Source organism: Protopterus annectens, chromosome 11.part0 (assembly GCF_019279795.1).
Source record: "Protopterus annectens isolate FY-2018-M chromosome 11.part0, PAN1.0, whole genome shotgun sequence".
NCBI lineage: Eukaryota > Metazoa > Chordata > Ceratodontiformes > Protopteridae > Protopterus > Protopterus annectens.
Genome location: NC_056745.1, coordinates 455,427,568 through 455,455,329, shown reverse-complemented (window position 1 = coordinate 455,455,329; position 27,762 = coordinate 455,427,568). Strand labels below are relative to the sequence as shown.

At 44.2% G+C, this 27,762-nt stretch overlaps 1 protein-coding gene across 3 annotated transcripts in view; it reads right to left on the bottom strand.

The window, feature by feature from the left end:
- PPP1R12A (protein phosphatase 1 regulatory subunit 12A) overlaps positions 1-27,762 on the bottom strand; it is a 2,492,399-nt gene that overhangs the window by 1,330,507 nt on the left and 1,134,130 nt on the right. For all 3 annotated transcript variants that reach the window (XM_044087956.1, XM_044087957.1, XM_044087958.1), the window contains exon 10: positions 21,338-21,556. In XM_044087956.1, coding sequence (XP_043943891.1) covers positions 21,338-21,556 — 219 coding nt within the window. The remainder of the gene's footprint in view (positions 1-21,337; positions 21,557-27,762) is intronic.

Below are 27,762 nucleotides of genomic sequence, written 5' to 3'. Positions count from 1 at the left end.
CCAATGTAACCATGTATTGTGATTCTTCTCTATGTTTTTTTATGCTTTATTAACTTTGTCATTGTTTTTTGCTTGGAGCTTTAATCCCCGGGCCTCTACTGAAAATGGACATATATCCAGCTGGACTAGCCCGGTTAACAAATGTAAAAATAAAAAAAATAATAAATTTTACTGTACCTGTTACAAGTTAATACAGGATTTGCAAGAAAAAAATTCTGGGATTACTCCTCTCTTGCTGTGATATGTAGATCTTAATTTTAATCAAACCAAAAGTAAGTATAGTTGTGTACACTTACCATAAATGTAGATGTTCGAGTGTATTCACTGTTGCAGTCATCACACTTGGGTTATCTGCCTGCATGTAGCCCTCAGTCTGCCCGTATACCAGAGTCTTGGGATTTCTGCGTCGGATGCTGTTGCTTTTTCCATGACGTTAGGTTGTCAGGGGTATAAAACACGCCGCCAATGCCATTACATCAGTTTTTCTTGCCCCAAATGTCAGGAGCCCCCAAACAGGAAGCTAGTATATGGTGGGGAAAGTACAGCTGTGTACACTTAGCATAAATGTAGATGTTTGAGTGTATTCACTGTTGCAGTCATTACATTTGGGTTATCTGCTTGCAGGTAGCCCTCAGCCGGCCTGAATACCAGTGTCTTTGGATTTCAGTGTTGGATGCTGTCGCTTCTTCCATGATGTCAAGTCATCAGGGGTATAAAACATGCAGCCGACGCCATTACATCAGTTTTTCTTGCCCAGATGTCAGGTGCCCCCACAATAGGGAAAAATTATATGGTATGGAACACCCCCAGTAAAAAGCAAATACACATGATAAAATATATGCCAAACAAGGAGGAAAGGTAAAAGTCAAGAGAAGTCAGAGGGCTGGAGGGAGGGTAACCAGGACTGCAACAGTGAATACAATCAAACATCTACATTTATGGTAAGTGTACACAACTGTACTACGTTCTTCATGTTTCACTGTTAAGAGTCCTCACATTTGGGTTGATTCCCAAAGCTAAGGAAGGGTGGAGGCAGTTAAAGAGCATTAGGGCTAGCAAATGGTGTACCCCAGTGAAGTTAGAAGTCTCTTTACAAATGCCAGGTGTTGCAATAGCAAGTCCTGACTCTCTGCCTGAATCCGGCAACTGTCCAAGTATGGGTAAATCTGAATATTTATCTGCCTGCAAAATGCAATGGCTGGAGCTAGGCACTTTTGTGAATATCCTGGGTGCAGTAGATAAGCCAAAGGGAAGTGCAGAGAACTGATAGTGCATGGAGCCTGCCTTGAAGCGTAGGTATTTTCTGCAGGATTCCCTTATTGGGATGTGCAGGTAAGCTTCTTTTAAGTCTAGACTTGCCAGCCAGGCATCATTGGCTAGCATAGGAAGAAGTTGTTGAAGAGTTAGCATTTTGAATTTTGGAACCACCAGAAAGGTGTTAAGAATAGAAAGGTCCAGGACAGGACACCAGGAGTTTTCTTTTCTGGGAACCAGGAACAGTCTTGAATAAAAACCTTGTCCCCTTTGTTCTGCTGGGACAGGTTGAATAGCCCTGATACTGAGGAGCACTTGTTTTTGGGCCTGCGCCCACTGGTTTGGGGGGAGGTCTGGCCATCCACTTGGGGTTGGGAGTGAGTGGAAGTGGAATCTGTATCCTAGGGAAACTGTTTAAAACCCATTTGTCTTGGGTAATGAGTTCCCAGTTTTTTTGCATGCAGGACGAGCTTTCCTCCTACAGGAGCAAGTAGTTGAGCAAGGCTTGGTAGAATTAAGGATAAGTCATTGTGCCATTTTTCCATAGGGGGCTGGCTTATTACTCCCCTGCTTTGGAAGTGGGGGCCCCCCACTGCTTAGATCTGTGCATAGCCTGAGACTGAAGTCTTGGTGGTCTGCTGCTCTTGGGTTTGGACTGAGAAGGTCTGGAAGGGACTGGAAAGGATCAGTTCTTTGAAGGCCAATGCCTACTGAATCTAGGTGGCTGTGCTTGTAAGAAATCTTTAACAGTTTACATAGATGTAGTTATTTCCTCCATCCTTTTGAGGACTTCTGCTTTGTTGCCAAAAAGGCGCTCTTGGTTTAAGGGTTCATCCAGTAATTTAGCTTTAACATGATCTGGCAAGTTTTGTTCCTTAAGCCAAGCATGTCTTCTAACTACAGACCCAGTGACAGCACCCCTGCAAGACGCTTCTAAAGCATCAAAACCACATTAAAAGTATGTTTACCTACTTGGTCAGCAGAATGCATCAACTCTTGTAAATCTTTGTGTTCAGCACAGTCAGGAATCAATATCATTTTCTGTTTAATTAATCCCATATTATGCTGCTGATACTTTAACATATGAAAATGGCAATTTAAAGCCCAAAGTAGCAGAAGTACATACCTTCTTACCCCGTCTAAAGCTCTAGAATCCTTATCAGAAGGGGTATGATTTTTGGCAGTAGTAGCCTTAATGCCTTTTGGTCCTTGGGAAATGGTCTCTAGAACCACAGAAGGATTCTTGAAAACGAATTTGAGAGAGTCAAGTACTCTGTAGTACCTGTCAGGTATCCTGGGTGCTGGAGGCAAAGTGTCTGGGGTAAGGCTGAATTCCAAGAAAACGTCATCTACAATCTCCAGAACAGGAGGAATAGCTAAAGGCCTGTCTTGAGGCAGGTTTAAAAATTCCCTAAGTCTCTTTTTGGACTGAGAATAGTCCTGGCTTTCCCAGCGGAAATGCCCCCTAAGGGTATGCAAGGTTTCACCAAAAGACAATTCTTCTGGAGGGGAAGCAGAGGGAATGGAATCCTCTGCATCAGAATCCACATAAGTAGATGAGGGTAAATCCTGGTAGTCAAAATGAACAGAGATATCAGATTCCTGATCAGAAGAATCAGAAAGAAAATCAGTTCTAGGTCTCTTACAGGAGGAAGGCTGGCTTTCCCTAATTACGGTAATAAGGTCTTCAGCTATTCTAATCATTTTTTTAGGCATATGGGCCTGAGAATGAGCTTTGGTTGTCTGTTTCCTAGGCTTAGTGCGAGCTTTAGGCCTGAGGAATTTGGTATTCTTAGCTTGAAACAAAGTCGTCGGTTTAATATGAAAATCGGTAGGACTGAACACACCCTCAGAAGCTGGTGCCTGCACAGCAGCTCCTGACCCATCCAAGGTACAGACATCCGCAGGTTCCATAGTCGAAGAAGCATCTCGTGGCATACCGGATTCCAAATGGGTCTCAGTAGAGGCCTGCGAATCTGTAGTAGCGGGTATCAGGGGCTGCAAAAGCACCTCGAGTACTGGTGGACTGGCGACTAGCTTATTGGAAGCGTCGTCAGCAGTTTTGGACCTATGCAGTCTGTGTCTGTCTTTATCCTTGTGTTTTTTCAGAAGATCGGTAGTCGGATAGCATAAAGCCATTTCAGAGTACGGAGATGGCGAACGAAAATATTTAGCTACAAAAATAGCCCGAGAACGAATAGTGCGGGCATTGAACAAGGCACAAAACCGACAGCGAGGGATGTCGTGGTCTGGGCCTAAACAGGTAACGCAGTAAGAATGAAAATCTTTGAGGTATTTGCTTTCCACAGGCAAGACAATTGTTAATTTGTTTTGACATCGGTTAGAGCAAGAAAAAAAGATCCCCAATGGGGCACTTATCTTTTTGAAGACTTCAGGTCTGAAACTCGAAAACGAAAATTTCAGTATTCAGCCGACTGGCACTTGCAAACTGCTTCTGCTTTGGGCACCGCACGGCAAGAAAGACTAGGGTAATGGCATCGGCTGCATGTTTTAAACCCCTGACGTCATGGAAGAAGCGGCAGCATCCGACGCAGAAATCCGAAGACTCTGGTATTCAGGCCTGCTGAGGGCCATCTGAAGGCAGACAACCCAAATGTGATGACTGCAACAGTGAAACACGAAGAACATCACCACAAGTAAAAAGTAAATACCACTTCCAGTAAAAATGGCCATAGAGAGGAGAGGTAGAAAGGATAGAGAAAACCAGGGGGCTGGAGGGAGGGAAACCAGGACTGCAACAGTGAATACACTCAAACATCTACATTTATGATGTGTACACAACTCTACTATGTTCTTCGTGTTTCACTGTTGCAGTCATCACACTTGGGTTGATTCCCAAAGCTGAGGAAGGGTGGAGGCAGTCAAGAACTGTTAGGGCTGGCTTGCAGGCCTTGTAAGACTGCTGTAGCAAGTCCAGCTCTGGATTTAGAGAAAATAGTTAAGTGGTAATGCTTGGTGAAGGTGTGTACAGAACTCCAGGTTGTAGCTTCCAGACTGTCCCTGGTAGGGCCTCCCCTGAGAAATGCTGTAAAGTGGAAGCAGCCCTAGTGGAATGCAGTCTGATCCCCTGTGGGGTAGGTTTTCCATCGTGCTTGTAGCAGAAATGGATGCAGTGTGCTATCCATTTGGAGATGGTTTCGAAATGGCCTTGCCATCTGCCCCTGTAGCAAAGCTGACTAGCAGCTGGTCAGATTTTCTGTAAGGTTTAGTCCTGTTAAGGTAGAACCTGAGCTGTCTGTGCACGTCCAAGGAGTGCAGGATCCTGTCCCCTTTATTCCGAGGATTAGTAAAAAAGGTTGGCAAATGGATGGACTGGTTTAGAGCCACACTGGACACCACCTTAGGCATAAAGGACGGGTTAGTCTTAAAGGAAACTCTGTCAGCATGGAAAATAATGAAGGGTTCCACAGCCATTAGCGCCTGTAACTCAAACACTCTTCTTGCTGAAGTTATGGCTAAAAGCAAGGCTGTTTTCCAACAGAGGAATTTTAACTCTGCTGAAGCAGCAGGTTCAAAAGGGGAAGCGTGAGCTTTTCCAGTACAAAGTTAAGGTCCCAGGCAGGGGTGGGTGCTCTTCTAGGGGGCCTTAAGTTGTTAGCCCCTCTCAGGAACTGTTTGATGAGAGGGTGAGAAAATAGAGGTGGCACAGTATTATAATGAGCGGAGATAGCAGAGGCATTAATCTTAATGGAGGAGAAGGATATGCCTCTGTGGAGTAGTTCTGCTAGGTAATCCAGGATTAGAGGTAAGGAGGGCACTGCTGTGTCCTTTCCTTGAGACTGATTCCAAGAACAATATCTTTTCCACTTTTCAGCATAGGATTTCCTAGTACTAGGCCTTCTTGCTTCAAGAATGATGTCCAGCACCTGTTTGCTGAGGGTTGATGGTGGTGTATTCAAGGGATGAGCCAAGTTGCAAGGTTGAGGGTTCGCAACTGTGGATGCAAAATCTGTCCTTCCTGCTGAGACAGCAGGGTAGGAGTCTGGTGAAGGTGCCAGGGTGTTGTCAGACTGTGTAAGAGTGGGTATGAGTGCTGACGTGGCCAGTCTGGGGCAAAAAGAATTGCCCTTGGCCTGTCCTGTCTGATCTTGAGTAGTACTTTTGAGAGGAGGGGCAGAGGGGAAAGGCATAAATTGAGAGTTTTTCCCATTGGAAGGATAGGGCAGCCACCTTCCAGGCCCTGCTGTGAGGGTTTCTGGTGCAGAATTTGCTTTACTGGTGGTTCTCGGTGGAAGCAAATAGGTCCACCTCTGGTGTCTCCCACCTCTGCTTTAGAAGTTTGAAGATGTTGGGCTCCAATTCCCACTCATGTGGGTCTAGGAGATTTCTCCTCAAGTCATTTGCCAGTGAATTTTGTTTGCCTGGCAGGAATTGAGCTTGTAGATGCACTTGGTTGCTCAAGTCTATGTTCCACAGGGCCATGTCTAACCTGCAGAGTGGGTAGGAATGGGCTCCCCCCTGCTTGTTTATGTACCACATAACTGTGGTGTTGTCTGTTTTTATCAGCAGCTGTCCTGGAAGGATTAGGTATTTGAAGGTTGTCAGAGCATGCTGTACAGCTAGCATCCCTTTTAGATTATTGTGCAGGAGAATTTGGACTGGGCTCCAGTGGCCCTGAATGCATTTGCCTGCCACGAGCGCCCCCCATGCATAGTCTGATGCGTCTGTTGTCAGGGTTTGGGCGGTGAGGGGTTAAGTGAAAGTCAGTCCCTTGTGGTTGCATGCTTCTGCCCGCCAAAGGAACTCTGCCCTTAGACAAGGTATTATTGGAATGATTGTTTCCAGGTCCTGAGAATGTTGGCACCAAAAGTTTTTTAAGTACCACTGAAGTTTCCTCATATGCAATCTTGCATATGGAATTAGCAGAATACATGAGGCCATGAACCCTAGGGCTTGCAGTATTTTCCTTGCAGATAGCAGGGTTCTGGTGGCCATTTGTTTGAAGTAGTTGGTCAGACCTGTTTTTCTGGAGTGAGAAATGCCATCTAGGAAATTGTGTCCACACTTGCTCCCAGGAATACAATCTTCTGACTGGGCACCAGTTGTAATTTATTTTCGTTGATGATGTACCCCAATGAAATGAGAAGGCTTTTTTACAAATGCTAGGTGCTGAAGTAACAATTCCTCTGACTGTCCGCCTGAATCAGGCAGTCGTCCAAGTATGGGAAAATTTGGATATTTCTCTGCCTGCAATGGCTGGAGCCAGGCACTTTGTGAATACTCTGGGAGCAGTAGATAAGCCAACGGGAAGTGCAGAGTACTGATAGTGCATACAGTCTGCTCTGAAGCGTAAATATTTCCTGCATGACTCCCTTATGGGGATGTGCAGATAAGCTTCTTTTAAGTCTAGAGTGACTAACCAGGCATCCTTGGCTAGCATAGGGAGAAGCTGTTGTAGGGGTAAGCATCTTGAATTATGGGACCACCAGAAAGGTGTTGAGAATTGATAGATCCAGGACTGGGCACCAAGAGCCCTCTTTTCTGGGCACCACAACAGTCTGGAGTAGAAACCCTGCCCCCTTTGTTCTACTGGAACAGGTTGAATAGCTCTGATATTGAGCAGAGAAAGAACTTGCTTTTGAGCCTCTGCCCACTGGTTTGGAGGAAGGTCTGGAAACCCGCTTGGGATTGGCAGTGAATGGAAGGAGAATCTGTACCCCAGGGATATAATGTTTAGGACACATCAGTCCTGAGTAATGGACATCCATTTTTTTGCATGAAGGGCACGTTTTCCTCCTAGGGGCACAAGTAATTGGGCAGGGCCGGGAAGAATAGTTGAAAAGTCATTGTGAGCTTTTTCCATAAGGAGGCGGCTTACCACTCCCTGTTTTTGAGGTGTGAGCACTCCATTGTTTAGGCCTCTGCATACCCAGAGACTGTAGTATGGGTGGCCTGTTTCCCCTGGGCTTGGACTGAGAAGGCCTAGAACGGGCTGGAAAGGACCAGTTTTTAGAAGGCCAATGCCTACTGAATCTAGGTGGCTGCACTTGTAAGAATTCTTTAACAGTTTGCATAGATTTAGCTTTCTCTTCCATCTTTTTAAGAACCTCTTCTGTTTTGGTGCGAAACAAACAGTGCTTATTTAAAATAGCGTCTAGTAATTCTGATTTGACATGATCTGGCAATGTTTGTTCCTTCAGCCAAGCATGCCTTCTCAATACAGACCCAGTGACTGCAGCCCTGCAAGATGCTACTAGGGCATCAAAGCCACACTGCAAAGTAAGCTTACTAACTTGGTTTGCAGAATGCATTAACTCTTGTAAATCTTTATTTTCTGCACAATCTGGAAGTAACCCCATTTTTTGTTTAATTAGTTCCATAATATGTTGCTGGTACTTCAACACGTGAAACTGGCAATTCAATGCCCTGATAGCAAGAGTTGCAGAGGTATATACCTTCTTACCCCATCTGTCTAAAGCTCTGGAATCCCTGTCTAAAGGGATAGGGTTTTTGGCTGTAGTAGCCTTAATACCTTTAGGTCCCTGGGAAATGGATCCACAGTAGGATTCTTGAAGAGAAATTTGTAAGATTAAGGTACTCTGTAGTACCTGTCAGGTTTTCTAGGGGCCGGGGGTAAAATGTCTGGAGTAAGACTGGATTCCATGAAGACATCACCTACAACATCCAGGACAGGGGGTATAGCTAGAGGCCTGTGCTGAGGCAACTCTAAAAATTCTCTGAGTCTCCTTTTGGACTGAGGGTAGTCCTGGCATTCCTAGCGGAAATGCTCTCAAAGTATGCAAGGTTTCACCAAAAGAAAAATCCTCTGGAGGGGAGGCAGAGGGAAGGGATTCCACTGCATCTGAATCCTCATGGGTTGATAAGGGCATGTCCTGATAATCAGAAGGGTCAGAGTCATTGGACTCCTGATCTGTAGAATCAGAATGAAACCCAATTCTTTGTCTCTCAGCAGGGGAAGGCTGGCTTCCCCTAATTAGGGTAATAAGGTCTTCAGCCATTCTAAGCATTTGTTTTTGTGGCATGGGAGTTTGAGCATGCACTTTGGTCGTTGGTTTTCTTGGTGTAGTGCATACTCTGGGCCTAAGAAACTCGATAGTTTTAGCTACAAACAAAATTGTCGGTTTAATTCGAACATCAGTAGGTCGGAAAACACCCTCAGAAGCTGGTGCCTGCACAGCGGCTCCAGACCCATCCAAGGTAGAGGCATCTGCAGGTTCCATAATCGAATAAGCATCTAGCGGCATACCAGACTCTGAATGGGTCTCAGCAGAGGCCTGCAAATCTGTAGAAGCGGGCATCAGGGGCTGCAAAGGCACCTCTCAGAGTACCGGCGGATTGGCGACTAGTTTAACGGAAGCGACGTCGGCAGTTTTGGACCTATGCGGTCTGTCTTTGTCTTTATCTAAGTTTTTTCGGAAGATCGGTAGTCGGATGACTTATCAAAGCCATTTCAGATACAGAGAATGAGTGTGAAAGAATTTAGCAATAAAGATAGCCTGACGACAAATGGTTCGGGTGTTAAACAAGGCACAAAACTGACAGCGAGGGATGTTGTGGTCTGGGCCTAAACAGGTGACGCAATAAGACTGAAAATCTCTGTGGGGTATTTGCTTTCCACAGGCAAGACAATTGTTAACTTTTTCTGACATCGGTTAGAGCAAGAAGAAACTATCCCCAACGGGGTACTTAGCTTTAGAAGACTTCAAGTTTGAAACTCGAAAAACGAAAATTTCAGGTAGCGGCTGACCGGCACTTGCAAACTGCTTCGGGCTCCTCAGCAAGAAAGACTGATGTAATGGCGTTGGCTGCCTGTTTTATACCCCTGACGACCTGACGTCATGGAAGAAGCGACAGCATCCGACACAGAAATCCCAAGACTCTTCCATACAAACAGCAAAAAAGTGGAGACATTAAATGCACACAAAGACCATCAGGACAGTATTTTCCTATGATGGTAACAATATTTTTAATTACACTAATCACAGAATTACTGAGACACATTTTCATTTATTTCAGAAAGGCTTCCTATTTGTACCCTACAAGCATTGGGTTCTGGTGGATACCACCCATGCAATTTAAATTTACTAGGAAGTTAAACTTTGGTGCCTTTTTTGATAATGATGACACCTTTAACAAGGTTATACATAGGTAGGTACAATTAAGAGTGCATTTAATCCACCTCTACACACATTAATTTATAATTTTTAAAAATCATTTTTTGAGGACTTACACTGTCTTGAAAAATGTTTCAAGAGATCTGGTTTTGGCTACAACTTGTCTGAACAAGAGAGAAATATTATCCAAAAACTACTCAAAGATGATAATTTGAGAATAATGAAATCAGACAAAAATGGAGATGCACTGTTATTTAACACCTCTGATTACTCTAACATTATGATCAATATACACTACTGGACTCAAACACATTTACCTGTCTCTAAGAATCAACTTAATATTGCATACCAACTTAACAGGCATCACACTAGACTACATAGTTTTGAACAGCGAAATGAAACCTGAATTGTATGACATTTTAAAGGTCTCCAAACCTGTAATGCAAACCAAAAATACACAAGGACATAAAAAAGCACCATTCTGCCCTATAGTTCTGCGCAAGACTCAAAAACGTATCTCTCAGACACCTTAACAGGTGGTTAAAACCTATGTATGACAGAACCTAACATTTACTTAAAGATTCATGGCATTTCTTGGGACATCTGAAGGACAGTTTATGGAACAGAAAAAAGAAGTTATGTACTCACCATAACGTTCCATCTGAGTAGTTGAACTTCATTTGTCATCAACCTGTGGGTATTTGGATCCGATCTGATCAGAGACGGCAACTTCACCAGTATCTGCTCTGAGCTCCAAGCTCCTCCCCTTACCCATAATACCCCTCCATCTCCTTCCTTCCCTCAAATCGAGTTTGCTACACCATAAACATAAACCTGAGCCGATAGCCCTGACTAATAAGCACAGGAGAGCCAACCTAGGCGGTCTCCCCTGTCTACAAAAGTCGAAACATCATGAGAAGGTCAGGGGTAAGGAGGGATGGATGGCTGATGACAAATGAAGTCCAACTACTCAGATGGAATGTTATAGGTTCATAGGTAGGTAACTAGGCTATCTGGCTGAAGGGATTTATAAGCCTAGCCAGAATGTGTTGGCTTTCGCCGCCTCCTTAGATTAGTTCCCTGTGCCTCTGTCCAGCAGAGCCACTGAAGTGATCCCCAGGGTAATCTTTGTTTCCCATCTACTAGTCAAGGTTTCTCTTGAAGAGTGCTAGTGAGGAGCTCTGCCTAATGTAGATTGGGATCTTGTTCCAAAACATGGGAAGTGTCTGGGACAGAAATCTATCCCTCCAGCACGTCCTATTTATTCCTCCAGCACATCCTATTTATTGTTGTGGTAAGGTTTAGATCCCTAGCGTGTAGAGAGTAGTTATGGTGAGTACATAACTTCTTTATCTGAAGTAGTTGACTTCATTTGATCATCAATCTGTGGAACAGAGTCCCCAGCTACCAAACACTTGGGTGGCTCTCATGGAAAGATATTCCGGAGCACAGTGGACCCAAAGGATGCTCTCCCTCTAGATAGCATGTCCAGTTTGTAGTGAGAAATGAAGGTGTGAGATGAGGACCAGGTATCTGCCAAACAAATATCGTCCAAAGACACCCTGAACCAAAACGCCGTCAGCGTAGCCATGGACTTGGTAGAATGGGCTTTGATTTGTCCTGGAGGTGTCATGGGGGAGTAGTATCTTTAACCGGAGGTCTTAAAAGAAAGGTACCTTTACTAAAGGCTTTGCAAAGTCTGGAAGAAGCTAATGAAGCCATGTTCTCACCTATATGAACACTGGAGATGGCAGCCAGTTGAACTTTCACTGTAGATGAGCTAGTGCCCTGCTGGAAAATGCACGCCAAAAACCCAAGAACCACAGGGACAGGGGCTGTGAAAGGGTTCAAATCCCTTTGAGAAGCCCAGATAGAAAAACAATTCCATTTGCTATGGTATTGTTTTCTGGTGGACGATTTATGAGCTGCCACCAGAATAGCCTTGACCGGAGAAGACAGACCAGAAGTCCTAGCAATCAAGGGAACTAGAGCAGCTAAGCAGTAAGCTTCAAACTGACCAGGTCTACGTGAGGGACCCTCGAGGGGTGCAAGATGAGATCAGTTATCGGATCCAAGATCCATGGAGGAACTATCAGATGAGACCAGAGGAAGAGAAAGCAGACTTGGCGAGGCCAGAATGGGGCAATGAGGATTACTTTGCTTCCCAACCTGTGAGCCTTCTGGAGGAAGTTTGGTATGAGAGGTAATGGGCATAAGCATACAGAAGACCGGGAGGCCAAGCATGGACCAGAGCATCCCTGGGGGATTCCCCCTGTGGGGGGATCAGAGCGAAGAACTCGCTGCACTTCGCGTTGGAGGGAGATGTGAAGAGATCGCAGCAAGGCTGACCCAACTCAAGGAAGATGATCTCCGCTACAGAAGGATTCAGAGACCACTCATAAGGCATCAGAATAGTCCTACTCAGTTTGTCCGTCAGTATGTTGGATCGACCCGGAATGTGCATTGCTACCAGAAATCGGCAGGTGGAGATTGCCCATTCCCACACTCTCATAGCCTCGTGCAAAGAGGGTAAGATCTGGTTCCTCCCTGTTTGCTGATGTATCAGACCAATGACATGTCTATCTTAACTGCAATGGTTCCCAGAGTAAGAAAGGCATGAAGGGGCTGCAATGACAAAAGGACCGCCCTCCATGTCTAGAACACTGATATGCAAATAGGTCTTGCTTGGGGACCACGTGCCTTGGACTGTCCTGCCCGAGCAATGTCCCCCCACCCTACTTGGGAGGCATCCGTGGTCACCGCAGCTTGGGGAGGGGCAGGAATAAATGTTCACCCCTCGACTAGTTCCGAGGAGCGTATCCACCAGAAGAGGGACTTCCTGCTAGCGTTGCTTATATGAACTGGATGTGGCAGATGTAATAATGACCATTAGACTGCCAGTGTCCACTGTAGTACCCGCATATGCAGATGAGCACGGGGAAGAAGAGTAATGGTGGCTGCCATGGAACCTAGGGCTCATAATACCACCTTGGCTGAAGGAAGTTGAGACTGAAAAACCACAAACACATGGAGTCTTAAGCTTCGAACTCTCTTTGGAGTTAGAAAAACTGGTTTTCAACATATCTATCCTTGCTCTAATGTAGTCCAAAACCTGGACTGGATCTAAAGACTTGGATGTGTTGATTGCGATTCCCAGAAAGTCTGACAGTTTCAGGAAATAGTCCCTGGCCTGACAAAGTAGACGCTTGGTGGGAGCAGCAAGGGAGCCAATCATCCAGGTATGGAAAGACCTGTATTCCCTGGAGCCTCAGGTGAGCCAAAGGGTAGGGCTCGAAACTGATGACTGGCTCCTAGCTGAAAGCAGAGGAACCTCCTGAAGCATCTGTGCATCTTTACATGGTAATATGTGTCCTGGAGGTCTATGCAGCACATCCAGTTCTTCTCCTGCAGAAAAGGCAGGATGGATTGCAATGTGACCATCCGGAAGTTTTCTTAGGTTTCCACCTTGAACCTGTCAGTTGCCAAAGTCTTTTTTGGCACCAAAAAGGACCTGGAATAGATGCCGATCCAGACTGATCTCAGGATATGGATTGGAAGACTCGTTTTCTTAGCAGCTTGTCTATTTCGAGGGCTGCCACCTCCCTTTGCACAGGTGGAACATCTGGGAGGTGTTTCAGGGGAATGGGAGGAACAACAAAGGGGATGGTATAACCTCGGGATATGATGTGAAGCATCCAGTGGTCTGTTGATATGGACTCCCATGTTGTCAGGTGCAATGAAAGATGACCCCCGACCGCCTCCACAGCAGAGCAGTCGGGCAAACCCATCAGGGCTGCTTCGCGGGCCTGTCCGAGAAAGGTTCTCGAGACCCGAAAATTCTCGAACCCCCCTCTGCCGCTAGGCCGGCGTCTGTCTAGTCCCCTTCAGTCTCTGGGGGAAGATGAGTCCTGAGTACCCCGGGAATACTGAGACTTCCACAACCACATCATCTTTTGCCCCCACTGATTCCTGGAAAAGTATCTTTGAGGGTTCAAGAAGCAGATCAAGACGGCAGACAGTGTCTCGTTGTCTTTTTCACTCTGGACCAACGTCTCATGAACAGTCTTCCCAAACAAGGAAGACAGTCATAAGGGGCATTCGTGAAAGACACCTTAAAGGGTTCCGTGAACTGATGCAGCCTGACCCAATCGCTCCCTCAGTAGGATGCGAAAGGAGACGCATGGACGTATTAGAAACCGCTTTGAGAGTGGCCATTCGGTGGAGAATATATGGTTATCCTCCGGCAACATGGATTCCGGGGGTGACTCAGCTCCCCGACAAAGTCGCGCTGCAGTCGAGTGACATGGGCCAAATAATTCAGCACCCTTACAGAAAAGGTGGCTGAAGCATACTCCCACTTTCTTAAAAGATCCATCTTCCTAGACTCTCGGTTGGGGGGGATGGACCATAGAACTTTCCTGAGCTAGTTCTTTCTTGGTGGCAGCTGCTACCACCACAGCGTCTACTGGGGACCCCTTGTTCCAGCTGGGCCTATCCACAGCAGGACTCCATCTTGTCTGGACGCTTCAGGATTGGCTCCACAGTGTCCTGTTCCTTCCGTGCCCTGGTGGTAATAAGATCCACCAAGGGATCCACGGGGGTGGACACCCAAGAAATAGACAGGCCTGTGCCGAAGGCCTCCAGAAACACTGACTCGTCTGAGGAAGGCTTGGGGAGGACCAACTCTGCCAGCCCCCAACCCCCCACGCTGACACAGGATTTCCATGAGGTCTCCAAAGGAGACAGAGTTGGGGGGGGGTGATCTGGGGGAACCCTCCCCTTCTTCCAAATCAGTATACTCAGTGACGGACTCTGGGAAGGAGTCCAGGTGCCTCTTTTTGCACGTTCTTTTGCAAGGAACCTCTTTGGTGGGACTCTCCAGAAAGGACTCACAAACCACCTCTTGCTACTCGACTGGAACAGTCTGGGGCACATCGAGCACGGGTTGTCTCCGAATGGGCAAAATGGCAGAAGTCGCACCCAGAGCAGAGGGAGTCGGGGAGGAATCCGAGGAGATGGTCAGGGGCCTCCATCTGCTGGAGAGAACCCTTTCCACCACGCTGAAAGCTGAGGGAGAGCAAGCCTCCTGGGAAGCTTATAAAGAAGCTCCACTCCCCAGATCAAACAGGGGGATTGGAGCAGAGATACCGAGGAGAGGGCTGTGATCCAACAAAGTAGGTGCCATCAGAGAAAAACCCAACCCCTCGGATCAGACACCCAGGCTTTGGCTCCGAGAGCCGCTCGGACCTGAACTAGTCGGGTCCAATGAGTTCAAGGTAATGGCCTGCGTCGAGGTACTCGGAACCATTAGCGCCGACTCCCTGACTCTGGAACCTCTCAGATCCAAAAACTCCAATACCGAGGGTCAGACCGAAGGAGTTATCAGGGTGAAAAAGGGAAGCGAGCTCCCCCCTCCAGATGGAGAGGGGGCTTGGCAAGACCCCCATCTAAATCTGGGTGTGAATAAACCTTCCCATCATTTTGTCCATGTCTGCCTCCCTCAAGCTTCTGGTGGAGCGCGACAAGGCCACCGACACCAGCCGGGAGAGCCGATGTATGGAAGCCCTAGAAGAAGGTCAAGGGTCCTCCGGCTCTGGTGAAAATCTGGGTGAGTAGAGCCGAGGAAGTGCTAGGCCTGGACACCCTTAGTTGCTTGTGAGGAGGACCTGCTGGATCTGACTGGTCCGGGGATCTCCTCCTCCCTTTGTCTTTCTCTTTGTCTTTCCTGTGCTCCCTTATCCACAGACCTCTTAGCAGGAGGTTGAGTCCCGGCCTGGGAGGGAGGGGAAGAAAGAGTAGCAGAGGAAGATGTAGTTACAGCAGTGACTGCAGATGAAGCAGAGACAGCTGCTTCCACAGCAGGGAGAAGTCCTTTCAACACTAATTTAGCCTACAATCCTTCAGGGCCCTGGGGTTAAACCCTGCTCAAATAGTGCAGGCAGTAGAAAGATGGGGAACCCCCAAACAAACCACACACAGTGTGGCCATCTGCCGGAGACAACTTTTGGCCGCACACACTGTGCACTTTCGAAACACCAGCTTCTGCTGATCAGCCATGACAAGGCACAAGGTCCTAACCTGCCCAACTACACACACACCCAAACTGATTAACAAGGAGGGGCAGGGTGGAAGAAGACACTAAACTGAGTAAAGTAACTGAACTTTATTTTTTTTAAAAGCGACGCAACAGCGAAAGGGGAGGTAAGGCAAAGGAAAGGAAACCTACCTAACACTATCCAAAAAGAGTACAAGCACCCCAAAAAACTATCGCAAACTACTCACCATGCCTGGAGCTCAGAGATCACGATGCTTAGGCAAGCCAATGCAAATGATATCTGAGGGAAGGAAGGAGATGGAGGGGTATTATGGAAAAGGGGATAAGCTTGGAGCTCAGAGCAGATGTTGGTGAAGTTGCCGTCTCGGATCCGAATACCCACAGGTTGATGATTAAATGAAGTCAACAACTTGTATTTTTGACAATAGTTATAGTGGATTTATTTTCCTCTATTCCTCATTATATATGGGATCCTTTCTTGACAGCATGTTGGACTATGATTTTTTATAAGCTTATAAAATTTCAGTTATTATGGAATTGATTAGCCTGGTTTTGCCCAACAATTGCATTTTTTTTCCGAGGGCAAACTTTACAAACAAATTAAAGGTGTGGCTATGGGCACTGCATGAGCTCCCATCTATGCCAATATGATTTTGATTTTTTGGGAAAAATGTTTTGTTTTTAAGTGAGAATTCTTCAGTTACATCAGATTATATTTACATTTTTTAGATATTTTCATTCTTTGGGATGGTCCAGAACACAAAATTGAGCAGTTTTTATCATGTTTTAATGGAATTACAGATTTTTAGAAGATTTACTTCTCATTTCAGCAACACCAGTATTAATTACCTAGACACTTTAATTTCAAACACTGACAAAGGCTTTAAATCACAGAGCTACAGAAAGCCCAGAATTACTAACTCATATTTACATTATAAGAGTGCACATCCTGAGATTCAAAAAAGGAATGTGGTCAAACGGCAACGTGTTAAGGACTAAGGACAATTTCAGTGTATGAGGACATGATCAGTGAAATGGACAACATTAAGCATATGTTTGTGAACAGACTTTACCCACCTGATTCTCTAGGGGAAATTTGTCAAAATATTAAAAATGGTTGAGGTACCAAACATAAATGACTATTTTGGAACGGATTTAACGTAAGCAGTAGATGCTGACATACCTAAGAATGATGGTAGATTTGAAAGAGCCATGTTAATTCAATTTATGTTCAAAAGAAGTGATATCAATTATTACCAAAAATTGGAATACTTTTAAGGCCAACCCACTGGTATAAGGTACTTCTGAAGCATCACAGAAGACAGTAATGGATTTATAATCCAAAACTAAGACTGGGGATGGCAAAATGTGGGTGTTGTAAGCAATGTTCCTACATTCTGTAAGTTGGCTTTTTTACATTTTGACCACAATGAGATTAAAGTACTGTTATGTAAAGGTAATTGTGTTTCCAAAGGTGTAGTTTATATTGATAAATGTTTGACATGTCCAAGTTTTTATGTTGGCAAAACCGAAAGGTGCCTGCAGACATATTTATCAACATTTGTACCATATTGCCAACAGGAATTCAAATAACGCTCTTTCTAAACACTTACAAGTAAGTAGTTCATATTCCATTTTTAGATTTGCCATTTTAGAGCAAGTTATGCCCAATTTAACAGGAGGTGACTGGGAAACCAGATTACAATTTAGTGAAAGGTTGTGGCAGTTCAAACTAAAAGCCTATATACTTCCAGGTGTGGTATGTACCTCACAAGACATCTGCAACAGCTGGAAAGGCCGCAGAAATACCTCACTAAAAGAATCACAGGCCTAAAGGAGATGCCCTATGTTGACCATCTAAAAAAAACACTCCAGCTATACTCTGTGGCATATCATCTACTCAGAGGCAATCTCTGCTTAACATATAAGGCCATGTCAAACCCTGAGCTGTTGGACAGCTCCACTTAAAGAAATCCCAATCCCTCAGAGACACATGCTCCAGGGATCTAAACCCTGACATCACAATGAACAAAACATGCTGGAGAGATAGGTTCCTGACCCAGAGACTCCCCATACTCTGGAACAGACTGCCCATACATGTCAAGCAGAGCACCTCCTTGGCCCTCTTCAAAAGGAACTTTAACGATTGGATGGCAGAAAGGAAATTCACCCCAGGGATCACGTCCGTCACCCTGCTAGACAGGGGTCCAGGGAAGTAAATATTGTGGGAAGAAATATCCAGGGAATTATTTTTTCTTTCCTAATTTTTATTTTTAACCTTCACTGTGACTTTGTATAAACTGCACAGGTCTGTTTTTTTAGTAGTTTGTATTTTGTACTTTAATGCATACAAAGTGATGTTTTTACAGCACATTTTTTATAACATTCTGTTAAGGTAAATTTTTTCAAGTTAAATTAATCGTATTTTCTGACTGGTAGCTTAGGTATGAATTGGCTTTATAAAAACTGCCCTCCTTTTAATGGCATTTAGTTGTGATAAAATTCTTGTGATAGGGACGAAAGTGCTCAACTGTTTATTAAACTTCTACTTTTTAGCCTTTACTAGGCTCTGGTTATGGGACATCAACTTATGTTTTTTGATCCAGGCTTCCTGCACTTAGCATTCTTTTGCTTTTATTAGTCTTTCCTTTGAATGCTTGATTCAGTTATTTTGTTTATAGATCTTGATCTTAACTTTACGACTGAAGTTTGGCTTGATGAAAACTTTGAACCTTACATAGCCTCAACCATCCAGCAAGGATTTTCTATGATGCACTGCCCTTGTAGTAGCAGGATTAGGGTGTGGTTGCTGTCTGCAGTGGCCTTAGACTTGGATGACAGAGGATGCCTCTAGGGAGCCTATCTTCTTTCAACATGCGCTTTTTCTGCAGTAAGTGTACACTTCCATCTACCACCACCAGGACTATTTGTGGGCATTCCATAAGAGCTCAATGACTATCTAACTGACTCTCTTTTGGGTCACCAGCACTAAGAAAATTTAATATTTAGGTCAATGATGAGCCAAGGAATTCAGATTGATTATGAAGGACTACGTTTGCTCAGGTTATTACGTCTGGAACACACAGAGTGGGTCATATCTTGGACTGTATGTGAGAATGTCAGATGCGGTGGTGGAACTAAGTCTCTTGGTCAAAGCGGTCTCCATGGTTTGCAGCTTCAAAAATACAATCCCCATGATCTGGAATGGAAAGTGATCAGAACATACCACTTCTGATATTTTGCATCTTGGTTCATTTAGTTCTTCCCAAAGGATGATACTCACTCCTTGGATGCCATGGTAAGTAACTTAAAACACTCACTGTTCCTTGGGCACTTGAGATTTTTTAGTCCCAAATCATGCTCACCTGATATCTACCGGGAGTGACAATCTTTACCTGGATGACCATTATGCAACATTTCAGGCATAGATCACTCATAAGAGTGCAACAGTCTTATCTAGAGAAATCTAAGAGCAACAGCTAATCTACCAGCAGTGCCGTCTTCTTTGTGGGGAAAAAGGTTATGCAGCCCAGCCTGTCTTACCACTAGAAGAGTTTTGTTTGTTTCAGAAGGTAAGCCAGCTGTGCATTTTTTTCACTGACAAGACTGCTATCATCAGATCTGCAATGCTGCCTACTGAACTCACAGGAATTCTCAGTATAGACAGCCTTTAGCATTCCTAATTATGACTGCATGCCCTCTCAAATTTGTGACCAACAATCAGCAAGTTGGACCCCTGCCCATCAATACTGATTTTAGTCAGTCTTGTCCTTTGATCCAAAAATATTTTCAGTTATGAGTACTACTATGAGGCTTGGGATTTTTCTATCAGCCTTGAAAAAAGGCCCCGTTTATCTCCTGTTCTAAAGAAACCCTTATTTGTTCCTGAAAATTTCAACAGCTACCACCGAATCTCAAACCTTTTTTTTCTCAGAAAGGTTATTGAGAAGGTTATTTATAAGCAACCTGAATAAGTATCTTACAGGCAATGGGCTCAGTCTGTGCTTTGTAGTCAAACCAATACCAAGACTATCTTTGTTTAACAGCTCAAGATCAGCAGTACTACTCCATAACGGTCCTAAAGACTATGGCCTATAGCATTTGGGCTGCACATGTCTCCACTTTTGTGTTACAGTAGTTCAGGGCTTTCCCCTCAAGCCAATCTCAGAAAGTTTCCTCAGAGTATCAACACCTCTTTCTTTGTTACATGCAGTGAGTACAGCGTACAAAGCTCTATCTTATGCACATTGATTATGGTCTGTATGATTGCAGAAGGAAATCTTATTAGGGAGAAGTTTAGCATTCCACTGTTACACTAATGACACCCAGCTTTACCTCTGCTTTCCACATGATGATGTGGCAAGTGTGAACTTCTTGGCTGATAAGCTTGATGCCAGAAATTACAGGTTTCATTTTAAATTGGACGAAACCTACTACCTGGCAGTTGGTGAAGATGATTAAGGCTGTGATCTGTTAACAAGCTACTTCTTGTGGTACAGGGATTGATTACCTCAACCTTCATTTGCCTACTGTGTGAACTTCAGCCTTGAGGCAATAGGGAATTTGAGTCAGGCTCATTAATGGTCTCCTAGATTACAGGCCTCGTAACTTACAAACCTCAAACTGAGGCAAAGGCAATTCCTATGACCCTGACAAAATCTTCTGCTCCTTCACAAACTACATCTGTGGTAGTGAAAAGCTTGCCCTTGTTGACAAAGTGTGTAGTTTAGGTGCAATCCTACTGGAAGGTAAACTACCATTTTCAGCAGTAAAATAATCACATTTCTACCATAAAGAAGATATTAAAATGAGCTGTTGGGTAACTTGGCTTTCATAAAAACACACTGAATTAAGAGTGATCGAGAAAAACATTCACTAGTCTGAAGGAAGGAAAAATCAACAAACACAACAGATACTGTATTATTTTGTGTGACTCTTCCTGTTAACTGTCTCACCCCCACAAGCAAAGAAATGTTTCTGATCTCATGACAATTCCAGCAAGATTTTGGAGCTAAAGGTAGACTGCTTGCTACAACAACGAATGCACGATATATGCTGAACAAAAAATGCCACTGTGCCCTACATGAACAGCTTAGGTAGAATACCATACTAGTGTCCTTCACAGAATTCCTAAGTAAAGGGAGAAAACAATTTTTTTAAAGTAGGACCAAGGGAAAAAATACAGACATTGAAGAAATTTTTTTTGCGATGCTCAAAAGTGCAATGTGGGCTGGTGAAGGCCATTTCCTCCAATACTTGTATAATAGGTCTGTGGTGCAGAGGAATAAAGTCCCTACCATGCTATATGTGACTCGAGTATCATTGGTGGCATGGGTACATATAGGAACTGAGCGAGGAGGTTCGGTATGAACAACAGCTGCCAGCTTACCCATCTTACTTAAAGGGAGGTGACTTTGGGCTGTCCACACAACTGACACCAATCCAGAGAAAAGGTGTGCACCTACTGGAGTTCTGAGCTAGCTAAGCCTGCACTGCCATAAAAGATTCTCATTATACAGCAGAAAGTAAAGTAGCACAAGAGAGAATACTTCCCCCCTCAGCAGGCAACAATTGCAGGTTTGGAAGAGTCAAAGGGGGGCTTCACCTGACTCTCAACCAGGGAAGGGAGGGTCAGTAAGGATTTCCACAAATGAATGAATGGGCTGTAGGGCTCTCACATATGACAGGACTGCCACGCTCCCAAATAAATAAATACTTGGACAAGGAAAAATCAGTCAAGGGGGCAAGAGATACATATTCATGCAGACACAGAATTCAGCTCCTGCTTTAGAAACATATTTGAATGAAGACCAGCTAATATGTTTTTGAAAAACAAAGAAACGTGCCAAGTGCAAACACTGCTGCAGTAGAACTCTTTCTACAATATGATCAGCAATGAAAATGTAAAAAGTAAAACCATTAAAGAACATACCTTTTCCTTGTTATCTAATGTGGAAGAAAGGCGAGGACTTGAAGCAGAACGTATTACACCTGCAGTGTCCTTGTCTTTTTGAGCTTCCTTTGAAGCAGAGATCTCAGTAAGTGCACCATAGCTGCCAGTTTTTCGAAGGCCTAACCTCCACGAAGCTGGAGATTCATCTTTCCTATTCTCATCTTTTGGAGAAGAAATTTTTGCTGCTGGGGCAGGAAACTGAAATAAGAACATCCCCAAATTACCATGAAGAAATTGTAATGCACATTTGCTATACAGCAGTTATCAGTCAAATTCAATGCCCTTTAGATAAGAGAAAAAAAAAGCTAACCTAAGTTAGCAGAAAGAATAATGCTCTCTCTGTAACTAACCCAGTGGATTCTAGCAGTTTCTCTATTCAGCCAGGGATAAGTTAAAAGTAATCAAACAGTTTAAAAAGGCAAAGGCAAACATCCACAGAGTATTTGTGTATGTTCTAATAAATGAAGAGGCATGAGAGTGTACTTGTGTAAGAACATATAACAGTAGATTCCTTGTCACTGCTGCAGTACTCCTAACAAGTGGGTTGTCACCACTGATGTCCGGCCAGGGTACCAAACCTTCATTTTCCCTAGGTTTTATGTCCACTGTAGGGCCTCAGCTAGTATGTGTTGGGATACATCTATGGACATAAGAGCATGCATCCTCAGACCATCTTGAAACCAGCAGCCTGAGACAGGAGACTGGTCAGCTAGGAGGGGTGTAGCTTGAAGAGGAAAGAAAACTCCCCAGTTCCCATGTAACAGAGCAGAGGTTAAAGTAAATGGGGAGAGGAAAATGAAAGTTAAGGTAAGATAGACAGGAGGGGATGGACGGTGGGATGGAATACTGAAACATTGATCAGAAGGACATCCACTGTTACAGCATGTTCTTACACAGCTGTACTATGTCCTGACTGAAATCACTGTTGCAGTATTCCTGACAAATGGGTGATTCCTAGAGCTGAAGTAGGAAAGAAGGGTGGATGGCTACTGAGTAATGACTTGTCCCAGCACCCCAGATAGAAACGACAGAGCAAAGGCTGCCCTCAATCTGGAGAAAGCACCAACACTGTAGTGTTTGGTGAAAGTGTGTACCAAGGGATCAGGTAGCAGCCTCTAAGACCTGGAGTCTATTCCTTTATGAAATGCCCCTGAAGAAACCACAGTCCTAGGGCAGGAAAGCAAGGTCTTACTACAGTGCGAGTAGCAGAAAGACATGCATTAAAAATCGAAGCTGCAATAGTTTGTTTGGAGACTGCCTGGCCAAGCTTAGGCCTCAAATGACACAAAATGTTAAGTCTTCCTTAAGGACTTAGTTTTGTCCAAATAAAATCCGAGTTGCCTGTGAATGTCCAGAGAATGTAAGAATCCGTTCTCCCCTGTTTTGTGGGTTTGGAAAGAAAGTGGGAAGACAAATACCCTGATTAAGGACCAACTCATTTGTTACCTTAGGCATGAAGGATGGATTAACCTTGACAACCCTTAAACCCCTGAAATTTCACCAGTACCTAGTTGCACACAGGGTAACTAGTTTGCAGTGACGAGCATGGTCTCAGTTGCAAACCAGATACTCCTGACAGTATTTTAAATTCTCACTGATACCATCTAATCAATAAAAGGCGCTGTTGTTATGGACTTTCCCCTATCATAGTTATCAGCTTAGTGAATATGGGCATCCTGAGGCAATGCAGAAATTGCCTCATGTTTACTGACAACCAGCTAATTCTCAAACTAATGTATGCAAGAGTTGTATTTACAGAATGTCATTGAAAGCAAAGCTCTCACACAAAAGCGCATGTTGTCAATAGTATGCACTCTGCACCCAACAAACACAGTTCAAAATAGAAACATACACCCACATAAGCTGAGGCACTTAAATGTAACCTTCTTAATCTCCAAAGACTTCCTAAACTAAAAACACATAACAAGTGCCCTCAGCAGCTTGAACGCACTCTCTTAAAACATCACCTACATCAACACATATAACCACATCTGACTGAGCATCTACTTCTTAGCCCATAAGACAAGACAACACTCAATCCAACATTTTGGTCACTGGAGACTTCATTGTGAAAGACATAGATGTCCCTCTCACCAGGCTAAGTAAGGAGAAAGTCATAGTCCGTTGCTTATTAGGGGCCAGAATCCACCACATTATGCACACACTCCGGTTACTGGACAACAAATACCAGTATTACTCAGTCACTGTCCACATGGATGCAATCAATCAAGACGTACCTCCCTAGACAATATGAAGACAGACATTATGGATCTCTCAGAATGTCTCCCCCAGGTTGGTAGCGTCTCCCCCAGGTTGGTAGGAGCCTAGCACTGAGTAGCATTTTACTTTCTCCAAGACTTATGCCACAATGCAAACAGAAGATAACGGACTTTAAAAATTGGTTTAGTATTTGGTGACATTCTAAGGGGGTGCAATATTTGTCAGCATGGAATGAGATGGTCAACAGACCATGTTGCTTTGCCAAGGATGGTCTGCACCTCTTCCCTCTAGGGTTTTGAATATCACCTGAAACACTGTCCTCCTCCCATAGTGCCAAACTGAAAGTATTTTCGACACAGCAAATCAAAACCAAGAAAATCTAAATGTGTTACTGCCCAGTGCTAGGATATTAAAAAAGGAACTCCACTCCCTACAAGCTCTCCTCACCTTACAGAATGCTAACATCTATGCAGTCACTTAGACATGGTTTAAAGTTGTGGAGAGCACACTGGCACTGCAAGGCCATAATGCCTTCCAGACATTTAGACCAACTATTATACAGACAGGATCTAAAAGTGGAGGTGTTTTGATTTACATCAAAAATAAATGCATCTCAAGGCTGGTCAGACAGGAATATGCACTTGAGTTTCTCCATATTCAAATAACCATAGGCAAAGTCCCATACCACTTTCCTTGCAAGTTACAGGTCCCCCTACGATCCAGGAAACCCATAACATGTTATCAAAGCTTCCTGGAAACACTCACTATCCAATCTAATATCATATTCATGGAAGACTTTAATTATCCTACTATTAACTGGGAATCGCATACACCACCAAATGTGCAGGCACAGAGATTCCTGGATTTTCTAAAACACTCTCCAGACTGTAAATACGCTGACCAGGGGATGCACTAGATCTCGTCCTCACTAATACTGGAGAGTGCTGCACACCCCCCTAGTGAAATGCCTTCTGGGGTAAGGTCAGACCACAAAACAGTCTCCTTTGAAGTAAAAAAAATAAAAACCAGAACCTCAGCTAACTCTAGAATGTTCAGGAACCATTCTAAGGCTAACTTCTAACTATTAAGTATTTCAAGCCTCCCCATAAACCCAGAGAACACTGCCGCCTATACGCAATTGCTCAGAGAAACTTTATGCAATCATGCAATTATGTTAATAGCTACATAGTGGCAGTTGTGCTCACCAGGAAGAAGCACAGAACTAACTCAAAAAACAAGCCGTCCTGGTAGAATCACATCAATGTGATGTGCAACAGAAGAAAGAAAATCATGGAGGCATAGCATCCAGCAGGGTAAAAACACTTATAAAACTAAACAAGCAACTCAGAGGACAAAGTCTATCAAAGCCAAATTTGAGGTAAATTTGGCCTCCCAAGCCAAGGACAACTTGAGGCATGTTTTAGCTATGTCTGTGGCCTCAAAGGCAATACAAAATTTTGTGCAGACCTCGTTGTTAATGGAGCCATCTATTCTGAGGCAGAAGATATACTAAACCTACTGGCAGACAAATTGAGCTCCAAGTTTACACTTCTCTCCCCCCCTCAACCTTCCCTCAGGAAATACCACCAAACATCTCCCCCTACTATCTCTAGGGAACAGATCCTTAATGCTCTCCCTAAGGGGAAGAAACCCAGCATCAAAGGGTTCAGACAATACCCCATGTAGTCTTTAAATAGCATGAAACATAACCTATCAGGCCTTCTGGAATTGCTATTTAAATGTTGCCTCCAAACAGGCTTCACGAATGGAGAACATCAACAGTCATCCCTTTGCATAAAGGTGGATCATCTACACACCCTGGAAACTACAGACCCATGAGTCTCAGTCTCACATGCAAAGTGTGGAAAAATTATCAGGGAAAAATGATCAATAATCACACAGAAAACCTCCAAACACTGTACCTAACTCAACTTGGTTTCATCAAGGGCTGGTCATGCCTACTGAACCTAGTGGACTTCTTTGAAAAGGTCATCAAAGCAAAGGGTGAGGGTAAAACGGTTCACACTGCCTACCTTAACCTGATCAAAGCATGTGACACAAAATCCCGCTTGGGCATTCTTGACAATCTTAAGAGGTTAGGTATAAACCCTTATGTTACCTGGTAAATAGCCAGCTCACAGATAGTACCCAGGAAGTTAGAACTGGGGTGACCACCACTACAAAGAGTCCAATGACACGCTAAGTCCCTCAATAATCAGTCCTGGGACCACTTCCTTTTTGGCATTTTTCTCTCTGAAGACACAAAAATGTCAAGGGCCTCTGGCTAACTAAATTTGCAGAGGACTACATATTTGAAGCAGTCACAATCTCCCACCCACACTCATGTTCTCCAGGAATGGCTGACAAACAACTTGTGTCAGAGGCATGAACTAAAACTAAATGCCCAAAAATGCATAAAAGCATCCTTCGTGACATCATCCATCCCTGGCAACTGTCATATTGACAATACCAAAGAGTTGACCCAGCAGTGAGGGACTTGGAGACGCACAGAGTAATCTAGCCCTTGACCATAACATGTCTGCAGTAGTGAGAAAATCATTTTATGTTGTGCAACTTATAACCAAAGGTATGGCATCTAGGTCCAAGGAAATCATTGTTCCACTGTATTTAGAATTCATCAGACCTGTTGTCGAGTATAACACCCCTTTTGGTATGTACCTAACAAGGCAAATCCAACTGAAACATCCACAAAAGTTCCTCACTAAAAGAATGCATGACGTAAACAACATGTGCTATGCAGACTACTTCAAAGCCCTATCGCTGTATTCTCTTTCCTACAGGCTGTTGAGAGATCTATGCCTGGCATACAATGCATTGTCAGACCTCACTCTGATGGACCTCCTGCCTGTCTACAAAATAAACAGCACCAGAATTACCTATCTGAACTGTTACATTGTCTGTGATATAAGCCAAACCTGCTGGAGAGACAGGTGTATGTCCCAGAGACTGCCCCTTCTCTAGAACAGGCTCCCCATCCACTTGAAGCAGAGTTTCTCCCTATACCAATTCAAGTGTAAATTAGACAACAGAATGGGGAAAACGAAATTCATCCCTGGTTTAACACCTACGTCTCTAACAGATACAGGCAGCTTGCAAATGGTTCATCTCTGAGGCCCCTGCTTGTAAAATGTTTCACTACCAATGCCCTTGCTTACAGGGTACCAGAACTTGTCAGACATTTGGGATGCACGGCTAGGGTTAAAAAGGTACCTGTGGTTGTTAGCCTAGTACATACCTATGAACGTGAGTCAACCTCTCCTTGAAAAGAATAAGTGTATGTGTGTGTGGGGGGGGGGGGGGTTGGTCACCATGACAGCCTGCAGCCCAGAAACTCTTCTAGCATAGCGGATGTGAAACACAAAAGGAGGATGGCCTTTAAGTACAGAAGTTTACACAGGAGGATGCTGATTCAAATGAAGGTGGTGTAAGCTTTTATGGCGCAAAATTAAGATCCCATGGGGGAGAGAGAGGTGGGTTAGGATGCAAGATCCCCCTGAGGAAAAGCTTGACCTCTGCCCTAGCCACATACCTCTCAATTGTCCAGATTTTCACAGAATATCCAAATTTTTGTCTCATATTTTTGGTTTATTCCCAATAAAATGTGTGGTTTTCTGAAAAATAATTAAGGATTTAAGTCACTAAATAATGACAGACATTGGGCAGCACAGTGGCACAGGGGGCAGCACTGCTGTCTCAAAGCAAGAGGTTTCCTGGTTCGATTCTCGGCTGGGATGCCTTCTAAGCAGAATCTGTACATCCTCCCAGTGTTTGCTTGGGTTCCTCTTAGTTCCTCCCACATTCCAAAGACATGCAGTAGATGGATTGGACACTAAATTAGCCACATGCGAGTGTGCATGTAAGGGGGTGGTGTGGAAGAAAGTACAGTTGTGTACACTACCCAGAAATGTAGATGTTAGAGTGTATTCACTGTTGCAGTCATCACACTTGGATTATCCTGCCAGGGGTAGCCCTCAGTTGGCCCGAATACCAGAGGCTTAGTATTTCTGCATCGGTTGCTGTCGCTTCAGTACTGACGTCAGGTGGTCAGAGGTATAAAAACAGGCAGCCGACGCCACTACATAATTTTTTCTTGCCCCAAATGTCAGGAGCCCCCAAATAGGGAGCTAAGTTATGGTGGAAAAACACCACCAGTAAAAAGTAAA